This window comes from Eubalaena glacialis, chromosome 7, assembly GCF_028564815.1.
Source record: "Eubalaena glacialis isolate mEubGla1 chromosome 7, mEubGla1.1.hap2.+ XY, whole genome shotgun sequence".
NCBI classification, from domain to species: domain Eukaryota; kingdom Metazoa; phylum Chordata; class Mammalia; order Artiodactyla; family Balaenidae; genus Eubalaena; species Eubalaena glacialis.
In genome coordinates this window covers 29,139,688-29,153,645 of record NC_083722.1, presented here as the reverse complement: position 1 = coordinate 29,153,645, position 13,958 = coordinate 29,139,688, and the positions used below count along the sequence as shown (strand labels likewise).

At 39.6% G+C, this 13,958-nt stretch overlaps 1 protein-coding gene and 1 non-coding gene across 2 annotated transcripts in view; one reads left to right on the top strand and one right to left on the bottom strand.

Annotated features, from left to right (window-relative positions):
- The first annotated feature begins 1,370 nt into the window (after window positions 1-1,370).
- The window catches only part of CD2AP (CD2 associated protein), a 113,114-nt gene continuing 100,526 nt past the window's right edge, over window positions 1,371-13,958 (top strand). The window contains exon 1 of the mRNA XM_061196114.1: window positions 1,371-1,719. Within this exon, the coding sequence (XP_061052097.1) occupies window positions 1,716-1,719 (4 nt within the window). The 5' untranslated portion in view covers window positions 1,371-1,715. The remainder of the gene's footprint in view (window positions 1,720-13,958) is intronic.
- On the bottom strand, window positions 12,763-12,835 carry TRNAG-CCC (transfer RNA glycine (anticodon CCC)). Its single transcript has one exon. It is a non-coding gene; the product is annotated as a tRNA-Gly (tRNA).

Sequence of the window (13,958 nt, the reverse complement as noted above, 5' to 3'; positions counted from 1 at the left end):
CATATTAAATTTTTTTCTTTTTTCCTTTTTGGTCTCTGATTGTAACTGACAATTCCTGTTAAAAAGGTACCCTATGTAATCTTTTTAGAAATAAAAGATTAAAGGGTGGCAAATGCAGGCCTATAGGAGATAGTGGAAATGGGTATTTACAAAGTTGCTACTATGTGCCAGACACTGTGCTTTGCACTATGAAGATTTCTTTCGACAGACTCAAGAAACTGAAATCCAGCGAGGTTAATTTATCCAAAGTCCCACAAAAAATAAATGGCTGTGCTGAGTTTCAGAAACCCGGGTTTGCCTGGATGATTGTGAGAATTAAATGACAGAATTGCTTTAAAAAGCACCAACAAATGTTGCTCTCACATGCATCTGTCCGGGAACTGGGTTTGCTTCAACAGTAAAGGAAAAAAGTTGGCTGAACTTTTTTTTTTTTTTTCTTTTTGAGCTGTTTGGCATGTGGGTTATTAGTTCCCCTACCGGGGATGGAACCCATGCCCCCTGCAATGGAAGCACAGAGTCTTAACCACTGGACCGCCAGGGAAGTCCCTGGCTGAATTAATTATATATATTTCTAACTCTAAGAAAGTGTCATGTGTGATTACAATAATCCTATGCTCTTTTTCATATTCAGGCTAGAAAAAAATGCCAGGCAATCTCTCAAATCATGACTATTCCGACCTGCTCCCCCCTCCCCATCAGGTAACAATTTAAACTATACTTTCGAAAGAGAAAAGGGATTTAGAAAGTGGTCTTCAGCGGACAGAGACTAAAGGAACCCAATAACTTAATCCTGTAAAATAGAATTTACTCTGTGCCTAGGATTTTTTTCCGACTAAGAAATGCTTCTGATTCATGCGGAACTTTGCAAGGTAAACCGCGGGTTCTGGTTGCAGCTGGACCTCTAAAGTTCGAAAGCAAGCGGTTTTTCTCTCTATTTCTGTCCTCTTGCATCTCTCTCTCGCGGCGTCTTTTCTTTTAGGTCCCCCAAAGCCTGCTGCAGCAACACTGCAAAGTGGGGCAACCCAAGCTCAATTTGCCTATCAGCAAAAACTCTTTGTATCCATCTGAAGCGACAAACCACACAACACGCCTGTCCCAGTAGCTTCGAACTTCAGGGCGGAGGACTGGTCGCAGCTGTGCCGCACGGCTCCCCCATCCGCTCCGCGCACCTGGACGCGGGCGGCGAGCGACCCCTGGCCATGACGTCACCTCACCTGGCAGCCGCCGGGGGCAGGCGGTGAGCCGGAACGCGGCGGGGGCGGGGCAGGGAGGACCGCGGATTCTCGCGAGATTTTCCTGCTCCCGGCGCAGCTCCCGGCACCTTCCCGGCCTCTGTCCCGGTCTCCACCTCAGTCTTTGGCGTCGCGTTAGAGGACTGCAGGCGCCGAGGGAGCGGCGGGGGGCGGGCTCCGGGGCTGGGCTGGCGCTCCGGGTTGGAGCTGGCGGCCACGACGAACCGGCAGGTCCCACCCCGTGGCGGGAGCGACCGGGGGTGGGGAAGCCGCCGGCTGGGCGGGCGGGGGAGGGCGCTCCAGCCGGCGCGGACGGGACTGGCCGGGGAACGCCGCGGGCGGATGGAGGCGCCTTCTTGCCCCGCCTGAGCTCAGCCGGGCTAGAGCCGAGCGGAGGGCCCGCCTCCTGCCGCCGGAGCGGCCGCGCGAGCAGCCGGAGGAGGAGCGGCGGGCGCCGGGCTGCTCCCCGCGGGAGCCCCCAGCATGGGTAAGGGACTCGAGGAAGCTCCCGATTCGGGGAGGCGGTTCCCCTTCTCGATCTCGGCGGGGAGGGGGCGGGGGTCGGTCCCTGCGCGGCCACACGGCTCGCTCCCCGCCGCCCCTCCTCGCCCTGCCTTCCACCTTGCTCTTCTGGCGGAGAAGTGCTCCATCTCGTGCTTTCCTCTCTGCCTCTTTTCCTGGTCCCGGGAAAGGTGAGGGGATTGGGGGGGGGGGGGCGCCCGATCACCTCGCCCCGCGCCTAGCTCCGCTCAGCCCCGAACCTCCCTTCTTCCCTAGCCCCTTCTTTCCTCCCCGATCCTGGTGGGATGGGGGAGGGTGATCGAAAAACTTGACAAACTAGCACTTTCAACTTCTTTATCTTCTGCGAACCTTTGTATAGATTGGCCTTTTAAAGCATTTTGTAGTTTGTTCGTTAGAAAAGGCAATTTTTTTTTTCCCCTGCTAAAACTTCCAAGGGGTGCCTCAAGGGCAGGGAAGCTTGAGTATTTACCCCGTTGCTACCTGGGCAAGTGTGTTGGCACTTAAATATTAAATCTCTTCCTGAGAACTGGATTGGCGTTTGGTAGGGTTTCTGCGTTGAATCCTTTGAGAAGCAGTTTCCTGTTTGGAGTTAGACTTCCTCGCTAGAAGGGGAGAAAAGTACAAGGCCTTATATGTTATTTACTATGTGCTTTAAAGTTTTTGTTTGGAGCTCTGGCTCCAAAGAAAGAATGTGTTGCAGCCTGGTTTGAAAGGGAGTTTTGTTGAGTGTAACAATTTTTTTGATAACAAAGTTCGGTATGGGCTAAGCACTATCTCCCTGAATCCTTTAAAAATGAAAAGCAGTTTAAAAGAGAACTTTTTTTTTTTTTTTAATCAAATGTGTGCCCCGGTAAGGCATATGCATGCTCTGTAAGGGTAATCCCAGTGTTGGTTTTGTAGAGCAGTCAGAAGGACGCTATCACTTCTTGCAGTTGAGGAAAGAGTTGGTACTGCTTCATCTCAACAGACTATTAACTGAAATTAATAATTCATGAAACTAACAAATGATTTAGGAGCAGGACAAATACAGAGTACTGCTGATGTGGCATCTACTGCCCACACATTGTTTTGTGGGAAATGCCTTAAGGATAGCGTTTATAGACAGTCGCCTAGCTCTTCTGTGTTTTCTTAGACTTTCTACTTCTGTGTTCTCCTGTCTCCCTTTTGCTTTCAGGTAACTTTTGTACACTCTTAAACTTAGAAACTGTGAAACCTTTGCTATTTGGAACTTTCCAATTAATTTCTTTCTAATTTATTAGTTGAGCTTACTGGGTAATTGAGGGTTTGTCCTCTAAGCTTCAAATTATAAAACGACTTTGAGTGAAAATCATACTAAAATTAAATATGGTATTCTTTTCTGTTTTAAGTAGGATGCAGAATATAATTAAATCTTTTGATGACCTAGGGTCATCATTTGTGACCATCAGTTACTGTGCTGCCGTGAGGGTCTGTTGGATTGTATATAGGACTGTAGATCAGATTTCTTTGCATTTTGAAGTTATTAAGTAAGCATTTTTCTGCTTCTCTATTGGATGTGCTTGTCACTGTGATCGGTGTCCCCCTTCACCTTCCCACTGGTAATTTTTCTACGCCAGTTTTTCCTCCGGAAATCAAATTTGTAATTCTGCCTACGGGTAAAAATGAGTTGACCCTTATTTAGTTGTGAGATCCTCTTTTGAGAAAAGTGAGTATCAATACTTGGACATTGGAGTATTTATTTTGATGGTTCGGAGGCCTTTTCTCAGTGACTTTGCTGTGTTCTAGTTAGGTGAGTTGCCAGATTCTCTTGGTAAAGTGTGATGTTTGTACACTCTCAACTTGACTACCCAGAATGTCTTTCAAAGGTTGATTCCTTGGGTGCATTTGCAATTAATTTTTGAAAGGTATTTGTCAGATATTGTCATATGAATGTGTACTTTAAATTTATTGGTCACGTATTCATAATAAAATTATCAAAATCATTTAAAGGGAGTTTTTTCTTTAATATTAATCTAACATACTTGGTTTTGCTGTCAGAAGTCTTTATTTCTTATGATTTAAGACGATAGCTTAAAATATTTACATGGTATTTTATCTGGTTCATCACGAAATGAAAAGTCTTTAATTTCTTCGTTTCGAAATAACTTGGATACCTATTAAGTGATGGTTCTTAACATTTAGGTGGTACAGCTAGAGAGTTAAGAGCGTGCTTGGGCTCTGACCTGGGACAGTTTAAGGTCAGATCCTGGCTCTTCTACCTACTAGCTGTTGTGACTGAGCTTTAGTTTCTTAATCTATAAATGAGATAAAACTATCAACCTTATAGGTTGTTAGGAGGATTGAATGAGTTAATACTTGTAAAGTGCTTAGAACAGTGCCAATGTTGGTTGCTATTATTTTCATTTTCAAATAAATTTCTCTAAATCTTGCACCAACTTGAAAAAACAATTCTCAATGTTTGACCTTTGTTAGAAGCATGATATTGTCTTTGAGGGACCAGCGGGATGAGATGATTTTGTACCAATGCAGAAACAGGAAGATAACTTTCAAAATTCGGTATACTGTGAGAAAGTTCATTATTGGTAGTAAGTTTAGTAGTTTAGGAAAAACTAAGTGGGATGAGTGTTAGTAGAGACTTATTTGAATTTTATCTTAAACTAAAGCACTGTTTTTAGTTTCTGCATTTATTAAATGTGGAAGAATGCTTATCATAAGGAAATTTGAGGCCTTCCGTGTGGAAGAATTGGGGAGAGCTTGAAAAAGATGGAAAGGCAATACTTATATTTCTTATTCCAAAAGTACAGATCTACATTTTGGAGTGGAATAAGACAGAAAGCAAATGGCACGAAGTGTTACTATATATAAATTTTTATTTCTGAAAAAGTAAGCAGATTTTAAGGATTGAATTTCTCTTAATTTTAGATAAGGTTATGAACTTTTTAGTTTAAATTATTTTTTACCACCTCACATATAATAAGTCAACATGTTTAAATTATGAGGCAGTTAATGGGCAGAAATATATACTTGGTTTAGATATAATATGTGTACTTCTGTAATACAGTGATTTATTTCTTTTCTTTGATTCACTCTTTGGATAAAATCGTGATTCATACAAATAAGTAGTGGCAACTGGAAATTGCCTCCTGGCAGCTCACCTTTCAGTTTCAGGATTTACTTCAATTAAACTAATCCTGAGCATGAAAGAGGAATATTAGGAAATTTTTGTTTCAAAGTTGGATTAGACTTCCCTGGTGGCGCAGTGGTTAAGAATCCATCTGCCAATGCAGGGGACACGGGTTTGAGCCCTGGTCCAGGAAGATCCCACATGCCGCGGAGCAACTAAGCCCGTGTGCCACAACTACTGAGCCTGCGCTCTGGAGCCTGTGCGCCACAACTACTGAGCCTGCGTACCACGACTACCGAAGCCCGTGAGCCTAGAGTCCGTGTCTTCACAACAAGAGAAGACACCGCAATGAGAAGCCCCCGCTCACTGCAACTAGAGAAAGTCCATGCACAGCAACGAAGACCCAACGCAGCCAAAAAATAAATTAATTTAAAAAAGAAACAAAGTTGGATCACTAGCAAATCTAATAATCAGTTGTATTCCTTAATTTAGTAAGCACTCGTGATCAGATTTTTCTAAGTGTTTCAAATTTTGAATAGTTATAATTCCATAAAATCACATTTAGGGTAAAAATTCACATTCTTAATATTTTATATTTTCCTATAGAAATTAGCCTGAAGTTTGCCATATATCTCTCTTAAATGAGGGGTTAGCAAAGTAAAATGATGTCTTATTCACTTAATAAGATGATCTAAATTTTAAGGCATTTAAGATAAGAAAGTTAAAAAAAGCATGAAGTGCCTTCGGTTCATTCCATATTGCCAATTGAAAATACCTTCAAATTTTTATTTATAAGTCATCCAATCTGTCATTTTTTTTCCCTCCTCTCCTGTGTCATGGAATATTCTCCTCTATTAAGTGTATTTTAAGTATGATACCGTTTTCTAATGTATTTAAAAAGTGGTGTCATGTCAAGAGGTTGAAGATAGGCAAAGAAAGGTGTAATGATTCTTGATTTGTGTGAGAATAGGACAGCTGCAGCAGCAGTTCCTAGGTAAACTGGTGCAAGTTGTGAAAGATCTGAGAGTTTTCAGAGTTTGTGTTCAGAAAAGAAAGAGGGAATAAAACCTAATATGATGTGATTGAAATTTAGGTAAATTGGTAATCATCATGATGGATCTGTGACTTGGTAGAATTTGATATCCAACTACTAGGCAGGTTTACCTCAAGCAGGATTAGTTCTTTCTAGATGGAGAGGCCAGAACACTGGCCTGGGAAATCTGGTTGGAGGTACTGTAGTTAGCCTCTCAGCATGAGGGATGAGAGTAGCAAAAGACAGTGTGCAGACAGGTGGAGTTGGCCAGGTTGGTGTGGGAGTGGGATGGTGGTGGGTAGCAGGTACTAGGTGGAGGTTCAGGCTGGCATCTTGGAAAAGGGAGGAAATGGGTTTTAGCAGTAGGCCTTGAAGACCTAGGAACCGGGAAGCAGAACCAGACAGGGTTCAGATTTCTTATGAGAGATACAAGGTAGCTGTTTGTTCCCAGGAACAAAAGTGAGCTTGGTTATTGGAATTGTTTAGGATGTGGCAAGCAGTAATATTGACAAGATACTGACCTCCTAAGCTGTAGATCTTATATATTTTCTGCTTGGCACTGCATCGGTAGCTGGATCTATATGTGTGTTACAAGTGGTCCTGGGTAACTGGAGTGAAAGGAGATTCTCTGTCTCAATGCTTGAGGATATTTCTTGCTTACAGTCTAGCGCTCCTTCTGTTTATTTGGTCTCAGGGATTTGATACATCTGCTCTTTGCAGCTATTTCATTTTCACCTGTTCTTCTTTCACACCCAAGGCAAAGCAGATTACAAAGTTTCAGCATACCCTTCTGTTTCAGAAACAATCGCACAATCCTTAACAGTGTTAAATAGTCATAACTGCCAATATAATAATAAATGGGCAAGTAAGGCATAAGAAACTTGAAAGTACTACTAATTGTTGATCCCTGAACAATTTCACTGAAGTGGTGTTAGGCTAGTTATTAGGCTGGTTATTAGAGAGAGCTTTCTTAGTTGTTTTTTGTTCGTTTGTTTTTTGTAGAGTATACCTGCCCTTTTCAGTCCTCCCTCATACTCCCCCCACACCATACTACCCACAGCTTTTAGATTTGTGTTAGATAGATGTTCAGACTAGTTGTTCACAGAGTCATTTATTACTACTATTAAGCAGATAGAATTCCCTTCATAATCTTACTAGGGCTTTTCTGACCCAAGATTGTGCTTCCCTGCCTCCCTGCCTCCCTCCCTCCCTGCCTCCCTCCCTCCCTGCCTTCCTCCCTCCCTCCCTCCCTCCCTCCCTGCCTCCCTCCCTCCCTGCCTCCCTCCCTGCCTGCCTCCCTGCTTCCCTCCCTGCCTCCCTCCCTGCCTCCCTGCATCTTCGTTGCTGCTCGCTTTGTTTTGGTGCACAGGCTTCTCATTGCGGTGGCTTCTCTTGTTGTGGAGCACGGGCTCTAGAGTACACGGGCTTCAGTAGCTGTGGTGCACGGGTGCACCGGCTTAAGTTGCTCTGTGGCATGTGGGATCTTCCTGGATCAGGGCTCGAACCCCTGTCCCCTGCATTGGCAGGTGGATTCTTAACCACTGCACCACCAGGGAAGTCCCTGTGCTGTACTTTCATTTTTCAGTTCTAACCTTGGTCTTAGCCCCAAGTGAGTTAGGTATTTTCTTTCTGGGCTCCTAAATGTTCCCTCCTTTGGACTAAATTTGACTTTACCTCTTTTTTGTTTTTTGGTTTTTGTTTTATAGTTTCTGAAGACCTCAGTTGCCTGGATGTTCTATCCTCATACTTACTCTTTTCTTTCAACTGAAAGTGTATTTATTGGTCGTTTGTACTTAAAGGAGCTTTTATTCTAATAAGAAACTGCTTTTTAAAAATTCATTATTCTAAATTGATATCTAGCCTAAAATGTAGATCTAGTGTCACATATGGCCATGTTATGGACTCTTTCTTTCCTAGAACCTCTTTATACCACATCATTCCTTTCAGTGCCTCCAGTAGACTTGCATTTTTAATCTTTAAAATTCTGTATACTTTATTCAACTTTCCATCATGATCACATACTGTTTCTCCACTAATTTGCAAACCAGAGATGACTAACATGGGATCCTGAATTCCCGTATCTATTTTAGTGCTACATAGCTCAGGTTCTTTTTTAATTTTATTTATTTTTGGCTGCGTTGGGTCTTCATTGCTGCGCGTGGGCTTTCTCTAGTTACAGCGAGCAGGGGCTACTCTTTGTTGCTGTGCGCGGGCTTCTCATTGAGGTGGCTTCTCGTTACAGAGCACAGGCTCTAGGTGCATGGGCTTCAGTAGTTGTGGCGTGTAGGCTCAGTAGTTGTGGCACATGGACTTAGTTGCTCTGCGGCATGTGGGATCTTCCTGGACCAGGGCTCAAACCTGTGTCCCCTGCATTGGCAGGTATATTATTAACCACTGCGCCATCAGGGAAGGTCCCTCAGGTTCTTTTTAATGATTCAGTGTCCAGGTAATTCTCAGAGGGTGACTGTGTGGCATCTAATCACTAGGAGTTTCTAGGAGAAAAATACTTTAAGTATGGTAACAATAACAGTTACCACCAACATTAAGAGAAAGGTTCTATCACAAGGTCACATTGTCAAGGAAAGGAGCTTTGGATGAGAGATTAATCAAGAAGTATTTGCCTTAATGTGAGGAATGTGATTAATGCCATGCTAGGTGCTAGGAGAATTAGGACAAATATAAGTTTTGGTGCCTCAGGTAGTTTACAACAGTGTTGGGGGTTGGGCATATTATTAGAATCATCTGGATTTTTAAAAATTTCACACAGGAGATTCTGATGTAAATGCTCCCATGTCTCCTTACCTACAGTTGTTGATGAGTGTCATCAGAGTGTTGGGATGGCTAAAAGTGTTGTGATAGGAATAAGAATTAACATGATAGGAATAAAACTTAACATGTGAATCATTAGAAATCCAAATAAGAAAGGGACCATAGTACATTAAGAAAATATATTCCAGTGTCAGAAATGTTAAAATGTAATAAGAGAAGTATAAGGAAGATCAGGATATAGATTCCTGCGTTGGAAGGCAAATAGGATTTGTTCATCTCTAAGTTTGATCAATGACATAGTGAGTACTTGGCAGTAGCCAAGATATTTTTTTCTCTACTCCTGGTACTGTCTTTAGAGTAAAGCACACCTTCATTTGAACTGGTATCTTCAAGATCCTTTTACCTGAAATATTAAAAGTGTCCTAACCTTTTTAGTGTCTATCAGTGCCCCAGTACTGAGGAGGCCAGAACTTTACCTAACATCTAGACTGACTTTATTAACTATAAGAGTACCATTCCTAGAGTATATGTATTTATCATGATTATCCTAATAATCAAGTACCAAATTGTTTGTTTTGGATTGTAAGTATAGAAGTTCATATATTTGTAAAATTGAGACCATACAGTCTTGGCTAAAGTAGCGTGTAATGTTTTTAGGAAACATATTTAAAGTTGGTCTTTCAAATGTATATTCTTCTGCATGTTTTTTTATTCTAATTCTTTGTTACACTTTAATTAGTTAGAAATGTGTTTTACTATCAAAGTTTTTTGTTAGACTTTAATTAAAACTCCTGCTCTGCTACAGCAGAATGTACCCTGTTGAGTATTTTGCCTTGCTCTTTTGGGGTGTGTGTATGTGTGTGCATATGTACGTGTGTGTGCAAGCTATTTAAGATGAAGACTCTATTTTTACTTACTTACTAATTAGACCATTCTTATCAAACACATTTTATGAAGCAGTTAAAAAAATTACCTTAGTACAGCAGAAACTAACACAACTTTGTAAATCAACTATACTCCAATAAAAATTTTAAAAATTACCTTAAATGATGAAAATAAATCTGTTGAGAGTTCAGAATTTTCAGAATGAATTGCAAATGGAAACATAAAGGCTATACTTTAAATTTCAGGATAACCTCTTTCCCACAAAAATTTCCTAAATTTCTTGTATTCTTTGTATTCTATACAACCCAACTGAACTTATGATTAAATCTCACAGTTTAAAGCCTAAATAAAAATTCCTTTGTTATTCTTTTTTTTCATATGTAATAACCTTACTTGCCCTGAGCTTATGGATGCCAGAGACCATCACTTATTTTATAAGAATTTAACACTCTTAGTAACTAGCAGAAAATTGGGAGCTTGCTGTGTGTCCACTAAGTCTGTGATTCAGTAATGTTTTAATTTGGAGTGATTGGGGTGGGTGAGGTCTAACTTTCTTTTTACAAGTACAGTTGACCATTGGATAACACAGGTTTGAACTTCGCAGGTCCACTTATATGTGGATTTTTTTCAGTAGTAAATACCATAGTACTATAGGATCTGTGGTTGGTTGAATTTGTGAATGCAGAACCGCCCGTCCGAAGGGCCGACTGTAAATTATATTTGAATTTTCAACTGTGAGGAGGGTTGGCGCCCCTAACCCCCACGTTGTTCAAGGGTCAACTGTGAACTCTTTAACCCTTTCTGTATGACTCATTGAGACTCTTAAGTCCCTTTAGTAGAGAATCAGTAATCTGGGATATTAAACATCTTGCCAGGTGGATCTGCAGATTGCCTACTCCATGTATGTTACATTGATGTTACATACTTCTAATAAATAAAGGGGAAATTACTTATTTTGCACATGAGACAGTTCTTTATGATTCTCCAATTTATCCTGTTAAATAAATTTAAGCATAAAGGCTTAATTTGCTCCAGAAGGTTTGTTTAAAATAACTTGAACAATGTTGTTGAACTGTAAAATTATACGATATTAAATGGGTATCATGAAGCAAGTATACATATGGTCTTTGAGGCATACTAAATTGATAAATTACGTATACAATTAAAATTTTTCTATAGCCATGTTAAAAAATACAGCAAAGGTGAAATTAATTTTAATATTATGGGTATGTTGTTTTAAAGAAAATACATTATTTCAACATGTTCAGTATAAAAACTTATTAATTAGTGTACATTTTTTTCTGTTTTTGGAATCTGGTGTGTATTTTACATATATATAAAACATCTTAGTTTGGACTCGCCATAATTCACATGCTCTGTAGTCACCTGTGGCTGGTGGTTACCAGCTGGGAAATGCAATTTTAGAATGTAAATATTAAGGGTTTTTGTGAATCTGACGAGAGTATATATGAAAATATTTTTAAAGTATTATGCAGTTAAAATTGTTATGTAAGGAATTGAACTATTTTAGGGTTTGTTAATGGTAAATAAACCATTTTTGGCCTTATCTGATTAGTTTTGTATTAGATATTTAATCAGCGATAATTTATTGTAATTAAATAACAAGTATATTTTCTCATGGAAAAAAATGCTCAGTTTAATAGCTTGCATGTAATAAGCTTGAAGTTTAGTTCTTCTTCTAAATAAACTGTGATTTTTTGGCAGTCGGCCTGTTGGTGTATTGGAGAATTTGAAGCTTTTGAATGAATGACATTTGGTTTGACATTTGAATGACTTGAGTGTATAATTTGGCCTTAGTAATAAGAGAGCTGTTCTTTCAGTTTATAATGCTTAACTTCAGAGATAAGTAAGATTTAAGTGTGATATTTCACAAAGACATGAATGCTGTTGGTAAGAGCTCAAAAGAAAAACACAGACATAATTATTGGGGAGTAAGTTTTCAGAAATGACATGGGAAATATATTTCAGAAGCCTGTCAATTTTAAACATGTAAAATTTTGCATGGACCTGTGTGATGGCATTGTTCTGGGTAAAGTGTCTGTATCTTTTGTTGGATTTTCAGTGAGGTCTGTAATCAGAAAAAAGTTCTGAAGGACTGTTAAATAGCTATTATGTGATTTTTTTTACATAATAATGTAACGTTCTAACATTTCTAGTTTTTTAATCGTATTCCACACTAATTGTTTTTTCCATAATAATAATAATTATAATTCTATCTTGTCAGTAAATACTTTGGTTTAAATTTGACAATGTCTTGAGACGTTTGTATCTATCAGCACAGACAGAAGCACTCAATAAGAAGGTGGGCAAGATCCTTGCACTCCTGTTGCTTAATCGTTAGTGGGGAGATTGTAGTATATTATGACAGGTGTTAATATTTAGTGAATATTTATTAGGTACTTCTGTTTAAGGCACAGTTTTAGGCACTTTATAAGCATCATCTCATTTAATTCTCACAACAGATCTATATACATTTTTGTGTACTGTTATTTTTCTCATTTTACAGATGAGGAAGCAAGCACAGAAGTAGAAAGTAATAAATACTGAATCCAGGTACTCTTAATCACTATAAAATGTAGAATGAATTCCGAACTGTTCCTCTGAGAGATGTCCTTTGGGTTATGGAAAATAGGTATTTCTGATCCTCCTTAACCTGCCCTGCTGTTTTTTTGGTTGTATCCAGGTCCTAGAACAAGTGCCTTTTAGTAGCAGCCACTCCAATATTTGCCGAATGAATTTTTTTTTTTTTTTTTTTTTTTTTTTTTGGCTGCGTTGGGTCTTCATTGCTGTGCACAGGCTTTCTCTAGTTGCGGCGAGCGGGGGCTACTCTTCATTGCGGTGCGCGGGCTTCTCATCGCAGTGGCTTCTCTTGTTGCGGAGCATGGGCGCCAGGCACGCGGGCTTCGATAGTTGCGGCACGTGGGCTCAGTAGTTGTGGCTCGCAGGCTTCAGAGTACAGGCTCAGTAGTTGTGGCACACGGGCTTAGTTGCTCCGCGGCATGTGGGATCTTCCCAGACCAGGGCTCGAACCCGTGTCCCCTGCATTGGCAGACGGATTCTTAACCACTGCGCCACCAGGGAAGTCCTGAATGAATGTTGAGTATGATTATACTTGTGCCTAAATAAGAGGTGGTTTTTTGAATATTTATTTATTTATTTGGGTGCATCAGGTCTTAGTTGCAGCATGCAGGATCTAGTTCCCTGACCAGGGATCGAACCTGGGCCCCCTGCATTGGGAGTGCAGAGTCTTAACCACTGGACCACCAGGGAAGTCCCTAAATAAGAGTTTAAAATTTTAGACAATGTAATATCTTTCATTTCAATGCTCCAAATAGCTGTTGAGTACATACTATATGTCAGGCATTGTGATGGGGTTTGGGAATACAAAGATGAGTAAAACATAATCCCCTGCTCTCAATCCTGGCCAGATAGTGTTGTGGGATCATTTGCATTTAACACTTCTTTGATTCTAAGAATTTAAATTATTGTTTTTTGTATGCATGCATTTATTTTTGGTGAATGCTTAGAAACATAAGATGCTTAGAGATTTTGGTGGATGCTTAGAGAAATTCAAATAATTCAGATTTTTTCTTGATTCTGATTATTCTTATAGGTTCTTGCAGTTGTCTGTATAACTTCATTATGTTTTTAAAGTCTGCTTAGAAAGTGAGTAAAATTGTCTTTTATAGCAACTTCCCACTTTTTGGTAAGCTTAAAATTTCTTTTTAGCTGATATTTTGCTAATTATTATCATTTAGGAAATGCTTCCAATGCTAGACATTTTATTGACCATTTAATCCCACAAGAGCATTCTGGGGTAAAATATCATTGTTCCCATTCTTCAGATTCAGAAATTAAAGTTAAAGAGATTGTTACTCACCCAAGGTCAGACAGGATATGGAGAAGGCAGAATCAAACTTGCATTGATCAAAGCATTTCCTCTTAATTATTTTTTAAAACATTTTGGGAAAGGAGAAAAATGTTGAGCTAGACAGAGCAAGTAACATAAATTGAAATGATCATGTCCTGGTGTGGTTTAAAAATGAACCTTAAATATTTATTACCTGAAAATTGTGAGTTGGTGTTACACATTGTTCATGTATTTGGGTAACTATCTTCTCTTAAAAGACAACAAATTTTAACTGTGTGTTACACATTGGTCTTTTACTCATTTATCTAGTAGGGTATCATAGGATTTTTTCTTTTTTTTTTTGGTGGGTTCCATAAAACTTCATGACAAATATTCATTGGTATTTAAAAAAAAATCTGGCTTGAAATGTGATTAAAACTAATTTCCAGTGTTTTTTCAGAGTTAATAGTGGATTAAAAATCTGAGGAATATTTAATTGAGTTTTCCAACTTATTTGCTTTTTAGATAGATTTTGTATATTTG